General features: G+C 39.9%; 2 protein-coding genes across 2 annotated transcripts in view; one reads left to right on the top strand and one right to left on the bottom strand.

Annotated features, from left to right (window-relative positions):
• The window catches only part of LOC311018443 (RNA polymerase II elongation factor ELL), a 25246-nt gene extending 16017 nt beyond the window's left edge, over positions 1–9229 (top strand). Inside the window, exons 5-12 of the mRNA XM_084017424.1 lie at positions 608–849; positions 1434–1558; positions 3124–3238; positions 3360–3816; positions 4399–4462; positions 4941–5112; positions 5209–5253; positions 5773–9229. Coding sequence (XP_083873550.1) covers positions 608–849; positions 1434–1558; positions 3124–3238; positions 3360–3816; positions 4399–4462; positions 4941–5112; positions 5209–5253; positions 5773–5883 — 1331 coding nt within the window. The 3' untranslated portion in view covers positions 5884–9229. The remainder of the gene's footprint in view (positions 1–607; positions 850–1433; positions 1559–3123; positions 3239–3359; positions 3817–4398; positions 4463–4940; positions 5113–5208; positions 5254–5772) is intronic.
• On the bottom strand, positions 8990–13625 carry pex11a (peroxisomal biogenesis factor 11 alpha). Its single transcript, XM_084017430.1, has 3 exons — positions 13328–13625; positions 13092–13207; positions 8990–11132 (listed from the first exon to the last, which is right to left on the bottom strand). Exons 1-3 carry the CDS (start codon positions 13381–13383, stop codon positions 10564–10566), a joined length of 741 nt encoding a protein of 246 aa, XP_083873556.1. The 5' UTR covers positions 13384–13625; the 3' UTR covers positions 8990–10563.
• Between the last annotated feature and the right edge of the window lie 504 nt (positions 13626–14129).

Genomic DNA, 14129 nt, shown 5'->3' on the forward strand with positions numbered 1-14129 from the left:
GTAATGCAACAGGAAGAAAGGGCCTCTGTGTTAGTTGCTTGAGTCTCCATATTCTTCTGTTTACTCAGCAGTAGGCTAACCCTTCTGTCAACCCCTTTCACTGTTATCCACATAGAACTACCTCTGCACACCAGCAGAGAAAACTACCTGAGCACACTACGGTGTTCAAGGTAGTTTGTAAATAGCTTTTTTTTTTTTTTTTTTTAGATTGAGATAAAACTGCTGCACATACAGTATCTGTAGCTCACGTGTACATACAGCAGATTGCATGACAATAAAGGGATATAATAAAGATAAAATGCATTGTGTGCAGGCCTCTTTCAAAATCAGGGTGTGATTTGTATAACTGGCCTGAGGACTGGATTAGGAATGATATGTTGGCTGTGCTACTACAGGATACTGTCAACGTACAGTATGTGAATCCTGTTATCAGATCAGTTCCAATCTCTTTGGTCTTCTCTGGTTTTGTATACTGTGGTGACAGTACGGCCATTCGGAAACAGCTTTGGATTACTGCAGTGATAACTTTTAAATTGAAACACTTGCTTTTATCTTCCACAAAGCCTGGAGTGAAACTCTGCTGTGTGTCCCTTCGTTTTGATCTTAGGTAAGTACGTAAAAGTCCAGAGGAAGCAGGGTCCAGTATCGTGCTCGGACAGCAGCAACAAGCACTCCCCCAGCAATAAGAGGAGCCTGGTTCCCAGCCCTGTGGCACATCGGCCCTTGAGGGATCGCATCATTCATCTCCTGGCCTTAAAGCCCTACAGGAAACCTGAACTGCTACTGTGGTTGGAGAGGGAGCGGGCCAGTCCAAAGGACAAGGCTGACCTGACCTCAGTACTGGATGAGGTGAGACATCTGGCACATTGCTATGTAAACACTGTCGACTAATGATGAAATATCCTCAACGTGAAGTTAAAGAAAACACCCAAATGTTGAGGGCATTAAGCATCAGTTGATATCGGGTCAAAGACTTCAATTACAAACATAGCATTTGCGAATTATACTAATCAACAGACTACGGCTGATCAGCTACAAAAATGGGATGTCAGTAGGTTTACTTCAGGCATATTTCGTGTATGCAGTGTTTGAGTGTCCCACTGAAATCATCAAGTAAAGAGCGTGCCACTGTAATTAGGGCTGTGCTTTTATTATCTTTGGAGGAAAAGATTGTGTCTCCAACTGGGCTCTGACTACTTTCAGAATTGAAAGTGATTGGTTTGTCTAAATTTGCATCAGCAGGTTTAAGTTGTATGAGAGCAGGGTTAAACCATTTAACAATACAGACCCACTTAGTCGCAAACAGGTCTTTTATTTAAATATACGATAGAGTGAGGGCAGGTTAGCACAGTTGGTGCTTTTATGACCTCAGCTGGCCTCTTTTCCTATTGTCCTCTGTTGGTTTATTTACATGGGGAACTGTCGGTTTTCAGGTTGGTAAACTGAACACTAAAGACCACAGCTACTCTCTGAAGGATGAGCTCTACAGACAGATCCAGAAGGACTGGCCCGGGTATCTAGAGGAGGAGAAGCAACTCATCCATAGGCTCCTGATCAGGTGAGTAGTTAGCCAGGAGACACAAAAAGTATTTCTTGTTTTGTTCCATTGAAAGAATTGTGAATGTGTAACAAAATGTTAAGTTTCCATTTAAAAGTGCATTTTGGGAAATACGCTCCAGTTAGATGAGATGTTGATATTCACACGTCTACGCTAAAGATATAGCTACTGCCAGCAGCCAGTTAGCTTAGCATAGCATAAAGACATGAAGCGGGGAATCAGCCAGCCTGGACCTGCATGGGGGTAACAAAATGAACCAGCACCTTAAAAACCCACTAATTAACTAATTATATCTGGTTTGTTTAATCCAAAACAAAATGCCCTACCGTGCTAGTAGGGGATTTTATTACCTTTCATTACCCTTCGACAGAGCTAGCTGTTTCCATCTTTGTGATAAGCTAATGACCGCCTGGCTCTAGCCCTATATTTACCCTACACAGGAGAGAGCCCAATGCATCTTTTAGTCCAACTCTCGGCAAGAAAGCGAATCAGTGTGTTTCCAAATTGTCAAGTTATTGCTCTAAAAGTTATTTTAGACTTTAAGAGACCCGGTTGGGAAAGAGACTAAGGGATGGATGTGTTTTGACAGTGCTGGCGTTAATACAGAAAGGCCACATAATTTAATGTGGAAGTCTGCTGTGATCATGTTGAAAGGGGAGCTTCTAAATCACTACTTCTCTGCACTGATGAATCTCTTAATGGACACATCAAAGCGGAGGAAAATATTCCCTGCACAGTGTTGCCAAATGGCATTAGCATGGAAAGTTCAGAGCAGTGAGCCTGGGCTTTTTAGGGTGAGCTTCCTCCCTTTGCAGATTTCCTCTGTCTGCCAGTAAACATGCAGGCCATGTGCTTCATGAGGGTTTTGGAAAAGACTCAAGTCCAGTTTACTGACTGCACAACCCCCTCTGTTCACCACCCCCGCTAAGAAAAGAAGCTTACAATTGTAGTCATCAAACTGTTTGCCAAGTGTGATACTCTGTAAATACTGTAATCTCCAGATTTTTTGCTTTAGTTCATTCATTTTTGGAGTAGATGCTTCTTATTCAGGCTTTCTTCCTTCTGTCATGTCACTGACGTGACGTTTTAATCGTTCCAACTCCAATCACACTGACCCTATGATAAAAGGTTTGCACGAACCCATTTGGGGGTGTGACTCGTGACGTCTGTTAGAGGAAGGAGCTGTAGGAAGCAGATTACCAGCGAAAAGGGTTTGGTCCTATACAGAGGTTAAATATGCTGCTATTGTTCTGCTCTCTGGACTGTGTTGAGCCACGTGAGACACAAAACAAAACATACCATATAGCATAACCTTGTAAAAAGCTTTAAAAAGATTGATAATTTTATAAATGTCAGTAATTGTTTCTTCTGCGGATAAGCGGTCACGGCTGTCTTCTCCCTGGATGCCACTTCACAATAAATGACAATTGCTCATCGCCATGCTCATAAATCTGCCAAAGCAGGTTTTATAACCTACATACTCCCCATTTATGTTTAGCTTTACAGGCCATTTACCTTGCAGTTACTGTCTGACTGAAGGTGCTGTGTTCTCAATCTTTCTTCAGGAAACTTCAGCCGCTCCACAGTAGCCAGTTGAAGAGTCCACAGTCCAACCATTCATTCCACAAAACTCCTGGGGACTCTCCTTCACATCTCAGTCCTGCCAAAAATCTATCCGTGGTAATAATTCACCCTGAATGAATTCTATTCTGCCGCTTTCTCTTTCTCATGCAACGTAATCACTCCAATATCCAAAAGTTAAAGCAAATCAGTTATTATTACTCTTTTTTTCCCCCTGCAGAAACGCCCTTTGCTCTCAGACCCATCCAACTGTCAGACCCCCAAAAAACAAAGACTATTAGACCAGTGTTTGCCTCTGCAGTCGCCATCTCACGGAGATTACGGCACCAACGGGCCTCGTAGCTCTTCTAGTCATGGAAACTCTAGAGTACAGATCAAACTGGAGTTTGACAAAACCAACAATCATCTCCAGGGGAGCCCAAACAGTCTGTACTCGCCGCACAAACTCAGCAGGTCGTCTGCTATTCCCAAACTGGAGAGGACAGAGCCAGCTCCTTCTGCACCCAGCCCGAAGCCTCCACACACTGACACATCCATTTGCACTGACCAACAGTTCACCAACAGCCAACACAAAAAGAAGAGGCCCAAAAAGCACAAAGACAAAGAACGAGAGCGCTTAAAACCAGACTGGATTGAGACGAGTCCAGACCTGAAACAAAACCAAGAAAAACTCAAAGGTAAATGGTCATAAAAATCACAAAACTGTCTTCCCCGTCAGGTTTCCTCACACTTCATGTAACCTATGAGTCATTATTTGTCCATGCGATGACACAAACAGCTTTCATTTAGAAAAAAGACATACCAAGTTATGGTAATTAGTTATATCTGAGTTAGGGTTGCTGCTGAAATGCCCAAGAGGAGCAATTCATGTCATTTCTTTTGAGAGAGCAGTGATTTCTGTGAGGACTGTAGCACTTTCTCGCCCTGCAGTCCCACTCCCTGCTCTAGTCTGTTGATGATTGACTGTGAAACAGCTGGGTGACCTACGGTTGAGCGAGTCAGCAGGAAGCATTGCCTCCTACTCTGTGGCTGCAGACGTCACTGCTTGCCTTGAATCAGATCTCTTATCCGAGAGAGCGATTCCATCAGCCTTGATATGATGGGCACATTATCACATTTGCATTGGCAGATTGCTTTAACCTTTTATTAAATGTGTGTGTGTGTGTGTGTGTGTGTGTGTGTGTGTGTGTGTGTGTGTGTGTGTGTGTGTGTGTGTGTGTGTGTGTGTGTGTGTGTGTGTGTGTGTTTCCTATCGACAGACAATGAGGGAGAAAAAACACCTGTCAATCGAACCTCAGCAGAGGAGCTCCCTGACTATTCAATGTAAGATTCAGACACACACCGTCTCTGCTTTACGTTATAAACCCAGATTCAGAAGGGATTTGTGATTCAGGAATGAAATCCAAACAATTGGCACATCATTAATGAAATCCTCATAAGTAGTTTTTGATATCGTCTGTCACTGAGAAGTTTAGATTTCAGAGTCTAACCCGCTGTTGTTGAGAAAAGTGTCCCAAAAAGGGTTCGGATCAGCTTCAAAACATTCACATAAATAGAGAGAAGTAAAACACATGTCTAAATGCGCAGTCACAAAGCTTCACTGGAGCAAACACATGATCTTATGTCTTACATTTATACATCTGGTCAACACATCACGCTGTTAAACCAGTGACGTGTCAGGCCCAGGCCTTCCACTCCACCGTTCTGCAGTGCCATCTACTGGAAGGAATTGGAATAAACGTGGTTGTCAAACGATCACGTCTGCTTTTAAATAACATCTCCTTTATGTTATTTCTTCCAGAAAATACAGCACCATAACGGCACTGGAGCAGCGCCAACAGTATAAGGACGACTTCTGTGCAGAGTACGATGAATACAGAGCTCTTCATGATCGGATCGGGGCTATCACAGAGATGTTTGTTCAGTTGGGCTCAAAGATCAACACGCTCTCCCCAGGAACACAAGAGTACAAGGTACTGTCTGGACCAGGAGCCTCTAACGGCTCTGTTTCTGATGAACTGATCAGATATATGGCACCCCTAACACCTTTTCTTTTGTCATCATTTCAGCTTATGGAGGACCAAATACTACAAAAGTACCGGAAGTATAAGAAAGTAAGAATTGTTACAATTACACTGGTACACTGGGCCTCATGCAAGAACCAGTCATATGAACATTCTGAAGTGGCATTTAAGAGAAGTTGTAGCCTTAAGAAAGAAATTAAGAAAGAAAATTAAATAAAACACAGTGTGTTATCATGCCTTGCAAATCCACTTAGAGGTTAGACAACTTGTCCTTATAGATTTTATTGGTAGGAGTATTTTGGAACAAGTTAAAGAGTTGCTCGGAAGATTCTGCCCCAGTCAAGGTTTTTCTACAGATTGTTTTCTTGTGGCTAATTTCCTGTTAAAGCAGTTTAATATCACTTGTAATCAACTTGATTATTTCTGGCACATTTTTTAAGAGAAATCTGCCTACAAATGAAATGATTTGGAAAAACCTTGTATGGCAACGTTATGCTGCAGTCCAAGAAAAAACTAGGTTTATGATGTTTTTGCATGAGTCCCATCATGTTGGATATCTGTCATGCATTACTAAAAGCTCACCCTTGCACCATTTTTTTTCCCTTTCAGAAGTTTCCTGGGTATCGGGAAGAGAAGAAGCGATGCGAGTACCTCCATCAGAAACTATCGCATATCAAAGGCCTGATCACAGATTATGACCGAGCACAGGGACTCTCATAATGACCGGCTTCTACCCTCCGTAGGGTGCAATACGACCGGACCAAAAGACTCCGAATGGACCCAAAGACTGCCCAGCTGGGTCCTGGAGTCGCAGAAAACACTATTCACTTTACTTCTCCGAGTGTTAATGGAATCAAGTAGCGAGGTTCTTTTTCAAAAGCGCGCTGGGACCACCAACTCGTGATCAAATGTTGCCCTTTAACATTATGGTTTTCACCTACGATTATCACTTTAACGGCTGGATTCTGTTCTGCTGAAAAGTGTAAGCCAAATCCATTTTTTTCTGAAACGCAGGATCACATCCTTCCTGCTTAATTTAGTTTTTATTCTATCCTTTATCTTATCAGAACTAAAAAAACAAATGTTGATTTATATTAAGAAAAAGAGTATTAAATTGATGGTACAATCAATGTTCGGGGGGAAACAAATGCAACTAAAGCCTTTATATTTAACATACAGGGAATCTGTTTACTTTCTGTTTGCTGACAGAAAACACCTTCAATCACATCAATTATTCATTATTTACAGTAATACGATCACATAATGACAATGATAAGGTCACTCCATTAACAATGTATCTCCCTTCAGACTACATGCAAACAAAATGTTGTTATAAAACCTATTCCTGCCGACCTAAAACCCTACAAGGTGTATTTCAATGTGCCACTAAAATTGTCAAAAGTTTAAAACATATGCAAAGTTCTTGATCATAAGGACTTTTACCATGTAGCTTTCTGCCGACGTCCTGTGACATTTCTAAGAAATGTTGGAATGTCACAAAACAACTCCTCCACCTGAATGCTGGTTTCAAGATGGCGGTTGTGCACTTCTCGTGTTAACTTCACCCACATGTAGCCTACCACAAACTGCCTTCTCATTATCAACTCTCTCAAGTGTTCTGGTTATAGGTTTGTTCACCGATGCACAGCAATCAGGCTTCATTTACGCCACAGATGAATGACTTCAGGCTGTAAGAATTAGGACCTTTCACTCTTTCAAAAGCTCACAGAGCATTTTATCTTGGTGATCTAGTGTGTCCACATTTACTATGAATTTGCCTTGCGATAGACAGATTGCAATGGAGATGCCTTTAACAAATATATGACCGTGTCATTTTTAGCCCCACATGTTGAGCGTGCGGAGGATGGTGGCGACAGTCAGTCACGCTGTTCAAACCACTCTGGTTCAGTAAGGAGCAGGCAGCCCTCTAGAGGCCGTTACACTCATTTTTTTGTCTTTCTGGAATTATTTTTCCCAAGGCAGGTACATTTGAACAACCACAAACTGTAATTTTATTTCACCTTATAATTAGCTGTAGCCTGAAGTAGGAAATAGAGATCAGATTTCAGTGTTTTCTGGACTTTTTCATCATCAATGTAGCTGTACTCACGATTGTTGTCTTAATGATGGCTTTATATGAGAGAATGAAGCTGATATTTGCCTTAACGTGTACGTCAGACATTTCCAAGATGATGCCATCCCTGTTCTGAAATGTACTTGGTTTAACCTGCACAGTTCAAAGTGTTTTCAGACTTTTTTCCCCCTGTAAATGTCTTTTAGTTTGAAGGAACTTCAGTTACTGGATAGTTGTTACTGGATAGTCGTAATGTCTGTGTTTGTTTTTTTCCATGTACGTCTTAATCATTTTCTGTTTCTATCAGATAATCATGAGTTTTTGAGGAATATAATTCACTGTCCGATCCTATCAAGCACCACTATCAAAAGAAAGAATCATAGCAGAAATCTTTACAAAATATTGTGTTTTACTTGATTTCTCAGTGAAAATTCTCAGTGGACTTATTGTCACGTATTTAGCAGCTTTTTTGCAAAAGTTAAGTGTACTTTTTTTTCATGGTAGGTTTCTTCTGGTATGTTTGAAGGATTTGAGACGAGCAACAGCTGCTGTCTTGGCACATATGAACCTTTCCAAGAAATAAATATTTATTAGCACTGACTATTGGAAAAATGAGAATTATAAGCCCAGATTTTGAGTTTAAATATCATCAAACTTAAAATGCAACGGTACACTTACAGAAATCTTTTCTTCCTTTTGGCTATTTGAACCTCTTCTCAGGACCAGACCACACGCTATTTTACGACTCTTTTGTCAATACGCATGTTGATGAGCTCAGCACATGTGCTGCAGAGCGACATCCAACTTGAGAAAACGTTAGATCCGCCAAGAAATGACTTAAAAACAACGTTGTGCTTTGTTCTGGTACTGGATCTGGACAGCAATAAGGCACGATTCAACTGTATTAAGAGACCAGAGCACAATGCCTTCTCAGATATACAAAATAATTTATTTGTTTTTCACAGAATTTCAAATTCAAAAACAAAAAGGTACTAAAACAGTGTTTTAATGATGGCGGGATGGAATCACCCAAATGACACCCACTTAGACCATGAGATCTTTAAAAATTATAATAATTTACAGAACTAATTCAATTCAAGGGCTTCCCAACTGAACAACACATGTGTAATCAAACAAAATAGCATCATGGGCAGAATATGGTCTAATCAGTATGAATGAAGATAATCGTACCGTTCACCTTAACATGGCGTTTTGGGGGGAACCAGACCCTTGGTGAAAGGAGCCTCTCGAGTGCAAACTGTGATGTTTTGTTGTTTTTTAACTGTTGCAGGAGCTAACTACTGATGGTGCCTTTTTCATTCAAAGAGCAGAGCCACTCTGCGTGTAACTATCATTGGTATTCTGGAGGGGAAAAAACTTGGGACAGCACATCTGTAGTTTCACACTGTTGCCAATGTTCAAAGTACTTTGTTCAAAGTTCTTGGAATAAGTTGATATCAGATGCCTTGTAAAATGTATTAAGTGTATTGGCACTGACATTTTTCCAGACGTGAAAATTCAGCATTTTAAAAATGCAGGGTTTTCAGGACACCAATTAAACTGCATCGAATGTTAGCCATTTGCATACAAGAATATTTTGTCTGCATTTCTATTTCCATCCCAGGAAACTATTTCCACAAATGTAATACTGGTGCATTTAATTGGTTTGTTGATACTGGAAAAACAATGCCTCAATGGAAATGTGAAATCAAACACGTTGCCTATTATGAATCACTGCGATTGATCTACCTTGGAGAACAAATTACTTTATTTATTGCTTTGTATGTGTTTGTCCTTTTACGGGATTAATCTTTGTGTATTCATTCTTTTCACAGCAAAACTCAAAGTATGGTGAAAGGGAAATGGAATATATTTTTGCGATTTTTGATGGTGGATGCTTTATCACAATGTCATCCTCTCGAGAAAAAGCTTTCAGAAAAAAATGTATTGATGTCTCAGTATAAATGAAAAATAAAGCTCTTTTGAATTCTACTAGGTGTCATTTTCCCCAAGAGGGCAGTGCTACTCCATTTCTTAACTGAACCACACAGAAGTTAATGATTATTAACATCAAAATACAAAACATTTAGTTGTTTAAAAAGCCCAATTTGAAATAATTTCATTTATTTTCATGTTTTATTGTTCTTTTCATCAACTGTGACAGTGAAAGTCATCTCAACTTCTAGGGAAAGTAAGAGGTTTCTAATTTAGCTTCACATTTGTTAGTCTGTGTCACAAAGACTAAAGAAAGAAAAAAACATACATAAATACATAATCATACAATTCCTAGAAAATATATTAAGTAATTTTAATCACATGACAAGTGTGTCTTGGCTCATTAAAATAGTAACACCATATGCACAGATGTCTGTACTCAATCATTTCATCGAGTCAAAGTCCAGGCCGTGCCTTCAAGGCAGAATGACAAATAAGTAACTGGTGAGATTACAGGCCTTTTTTCCACAAAAGACAATTTAATTTGTCAGAGTAGGAAAAGCACAGGGGTAAATAATGAAATGAATGATGATTTTAGGGTGATGGGATTGGGCATGCTGGCTCACATCAACTCACACCTGAGTCGAACGGATCTATTAGTATTATTAGAAACATGTGCCCTTTTCCTACCAAGACAAATCAAAATCTCTGCTGCTTTTCCCTGAAATCCCTTGTAGAAGCACTTTTGGCTGAGAGGCAGCGTATTCATCACTTGACATAGAGGTAAAACGTTGAGCAGCATCTTATCACATGACAGAGAGTAGAAAAAGACAGTAGAATTACAGTGGCGACGCCACTCAGATTAAGATGGTACTTTTCCAGATGTACGATATCAAACACAAAAGCTTGCAGTAAACAGTATGGAGCCCTTATTTTAGAGGTGCGGTAGTTACAAACTTGCTTGTGTTATATGTGGTGTTGGAGATGACAGGAATGCACACAGCTTTAGCCTTGGCTCTCTTGAATATGGTGTGAAGAAATAAACAAGGCTTCTATGTAAACTTGATTTGCTCCCTATATTACCAGTGTTTTAAACTTGAACTGGTCCTCATTCAATATTAATTAATTTTGTGACATAAAACTATGATGTTAATCAGTGCAATCAATAAGTTAATTTTTACCAAACAACGAAATGTAATCCCTTTTGTTATTGCTGCCTCAGCTTGGTGTTAAACATAAATGCTGTTCTAACATAAATGTGAACAAATGTGCCTGTGATGTTGTGCACCAGGTTGACTTCAGTCTATTACAGGTAGATGGCGCTAAATCCTTTTAAAACTGTCATGATAAACCCTTTTATCTGCAGTTAGTCGGTAAGGTTAACCTTGTTATCATGGTTTAAGTCTTAACTTGGGTTGTGCCAGGGTAACAATCCCAATCACTGAGGATATCAAACCACAAAATCCCACCACCCCTGCATTGGACTGGTATATACCCAGCTTGTCGAGGGGAATGAAGATGTCACATATATTTTTCAGCATGTCCAAGGCAACAGCGGGATGTGATTTTAGGCTCTCCAACAGCAGAAAGAGGAACGCATCCAGCTGTGGAACAACAGCTCCAGCTACTTCAGGACTCTCACTGAGATGCAGCTCCATTTTCTGTTTAAAGTGTTTATCTCTCGCTCTCTGCGTCATCAACTGGAGGACTGCATAAACATCTCTGGTCAGACTCATTACTAGCGAGATGAAGTAGCAGCGAGAGGAATTTTGGCTCCATCGTTCCTTGTCGATTTTGCGGATAAGACCGACACTTCTGGCCCAAAGTACATTGTCACAGATAAAGTAGAGGGCGCGGTTGACATTGGCGGCGGTAAGGCACAGGCACAGCACTCGATCAGAGAGTTGCATGGTTCGCTTAGCAGCCTCAATGGAATTCAATGTGTTTCCCAGCCTGAACACTGACAAAGGAGGAAAAAAAAAAAAAAGTTAATAGAGCAGTAATCAATTCAAAACGAAATGTCAGGTCAACATTTCATAGGAAAGCAGTCCCTTATGTAGACAGTTAAGCTACATTTTAAACTACAGTGACTTTCATCTTATTACATCTGCCCCTCTGGGAGAAAGAGGCCGTGGCTGTCACTCGGCTTGTGTACATACTGTGATGGGGCCTTTTCTAACTCAGGCTCTTGCTTGCATTCGTTGCTTTCTGAGCCCTTCAGAAAGCATGTTATTGGCATCATTCACAAGCCACTATCGCAAGAAAATTCCCCTCTGACAAACTGTTTTGTGACACTCGCATGTCTTCTTCCCAGACCTTTACAGAAGCCAGACAGACAGAGTGTAGAGGCAGCAGAGCCCCGTGGCTGCAGCGCTGATGCACAGAAGAGATAATTAAGTGGTGCACAAACTTCTCTTTGACCCGGAGAGACACAAGATCTTTTTTGCCTGGCCCTGCTCTAAGGCTGGCCTATCCCTTATTTCCATGTGGCGCTTGTATCAAGTCAGTCTCTAAAAGATTATAATTCATATTAAAACCAGTGTTGTGGAAGAGATATGATTTATGGAAACTCCCATACACCGTGAATTCAACAACCAGCACTGAATGAAAATGGGAAAAGTGGATTCCTTACAAAACCCATCACAAAGGCAGTTTTTGGCCTGTAATAACAAAGTGAAACGCAATCTAATTTAACCACAGAGTGTCAAAGTTCAAATTGTTTCAGTCGAGGTTGTAAAGTAAACTTATCTATGAGCGGTCAAGGCCAGTTGTTGGGTCATCAGTGTTACAGTCACATATCCTCTATCTCAGCCCACAGGGGTAAAAGCTACAGACTTAAACAGGCATCAATTTGGTCTAAGCCCATGGCTAGGGCACAAAGATGTCGAAGAGAATCCTAAAATATCTGATATACACTGTTTGTTCTTGTGCTGGAAGAACAAAATAAATGCAAAGCCATAGCTGCAAGATATAAACTTCTATGAGATTTGGTTGTGCGTTCAGATTGAGCATTTTCTCAAGTTTGCAATGTTTCTATGCAAAATGGTTGTAGATATTAGAGTTTTGGTGGCAGTTTCTGTTTAAAAAAACATTAGTTAAGATTATGTCAGCATTGAAAGAGAAGCAAACAAAACACTGTTTATGCCGATATGATGGGATAATGTAGCAGGTTTTACCACATCACAGCAGAGGTAGCATATTTCCTGAAATACAGACCACCTTCACTTACATCTTTAAAAAAAATTCAAACAACTTATTAAATCTTGTGCATAACCTCAAAGAGTAAATGTCATAAATGTAATAAGTGTGGCTACTTTTTAGACTGTCATCTACTAATTCAACTGAATACAGCTTTTCTGGATTTGCATGGTAACCCAGTGCTATGCAATTTGTGATTGCTTTACATTTTTAATGGCATATACAAGTGTCTGTACTTTACCATCAAATGTTCAATGGCTTAGAAACTTTATTTAATAATTGAAAATTGTCTTGGCGGAATCTCAAGGACTTAAATCACTATTTTCTGATGATTATGCGATGCTAATTATTACACAGTGCTATTATTAACATCATGGCTTTGAACAATAATGTAGGAAAAAAGAAAACAAGGAAAACTAGTGGAGCAAGTTATAACTGCAGGTTGTAAAAAACAGCCAGCTGTGAAATTATTTGTCAGTCATCAAAATAAGAAATAATAATAAACAATGTTTTGCATTGTTTTAAGCATTATCAAGCAAAAGTGGCTGATTAAATCCATCTCCAGATGTGAGAACTTGTAGCTCTACTCTGTTGTAAGTGACTACATTATTTTGGACTATTGATTAAACATGTCGTGTTGATTATAATGTATGTACAACATGTAGTATTTAATATTAATTGCCTGCCTCTACTTTACAACACAGTTATACAGGATACTCACGCTTTCGTCCGGCGCTCATGTTGGTTTCCAGACTTTTAAGTTTCTCCACCGTGTCCTTTCTGTTTGAGCTGTTTCGAAGTAAATATATCGACAGTGCAGATGCATATTGGGTTGCCCTAAATACAGAAACGACAGAGGGAAAGCAGAAAGTTGTGTGTTCAACGAAGATATCTCTGCACTTTTCTATCAATACAATTAAAGGCGGACAGCTTTACGAACAGGTAACAAAGACTCACCTGAATATTCGGTCCCTCCCTTGGCTTTGGCTCATGAATTTAACGACCGCGTCCATGCTTGAATCGAACAAGAACAGGCTGTTCTAGTGTTCGTTAGCTAACCGCAGCCGGGTTGCTTGAAGACGTAGCCAGAGATACGTCAACGTAAATTTCCCGGTACTTTCGTTGACTTTAAAAACAATATTGACAATTCGTCTGACGTTGCCAGTTGAAACTCAAGCGGATAATTTGAATTTTTAAAACTTCAACGTCCACACTACGTTAATACCCCGGTCGGTTTCGGTGATACATGACAGCTGAGCCAAACGTACTTGTTTCACTACGGACAGTTTTGCCAACGGACCAAAAGCGGGAGGGTTTTGTTGACGGACCAGCGCGTTATAGTTGCACAATAATCCAAATTAGAAAATAAAAAGTCACAAACATATTGAAGTAGGATAAAAAAAAAAAATAGACCAAACTATAATGCATTATTTAAAATAATACATTCGATAAATATAATTCTTAAATATCGTAGACTCATTCGACAAGAAATCTCCAGAAATGTATCACAGACATTAACAGTGCGTGTTGGGTTGCTTGGAGAGGAATGTACCTTTAATACGTGTTAAAAGCATTGAAAACCCGAGCTATAACACTTACATGTTTTAAACGACAGGGGGCAATGTGGCTGTTGTTAGGCAGCTGGTCAGATGCAATAAATAAAGCCTATTCCATACTACTTTATAAATGTATTATTATATTCTGGGCTACAAAACTTACCAGTTTGCGCTTTGTTGGGAGGTGAAATATAATATATACA

This window comes from Eutrigla gurnardus (genome assembly GCF_963514095.1).
Source record: "Eutrigla gurnardus genome assembly, chromosome: 9".
NCBI classification, from domain to species: domain Eukaryota; kingdom Metazoa; phylum Chordata; class Actinopteri; order Perciformes; family Triglidae; genus Eutrigla; species Eutrigla gurnardus.

Bases quoted from the DNA above. Each gene is read 5' to 3' on its own strand.
- pex11a (XM_084017430.1), bottom strand. From the start codon at position 13,383: ATGGACGCGGTCGTTAAATTCATGAGCCAAAGCCAAGGGAGGGACCGA. The intron at 13,208-13,327 runs GTGAGTCTTTGT...TTCTGTATTTAG, and splicing joins GGGAGGGACCGAATATTCAG to GGCAACCCAATATGCATCTG. The intron at 11,133-13,091 runs GTGAGTATCCTG...CTCCTTTGTCAG, and splicing joins CATGAGCGCCGGACGAAAGC to TGTTCAGGCTGGGAAACACA.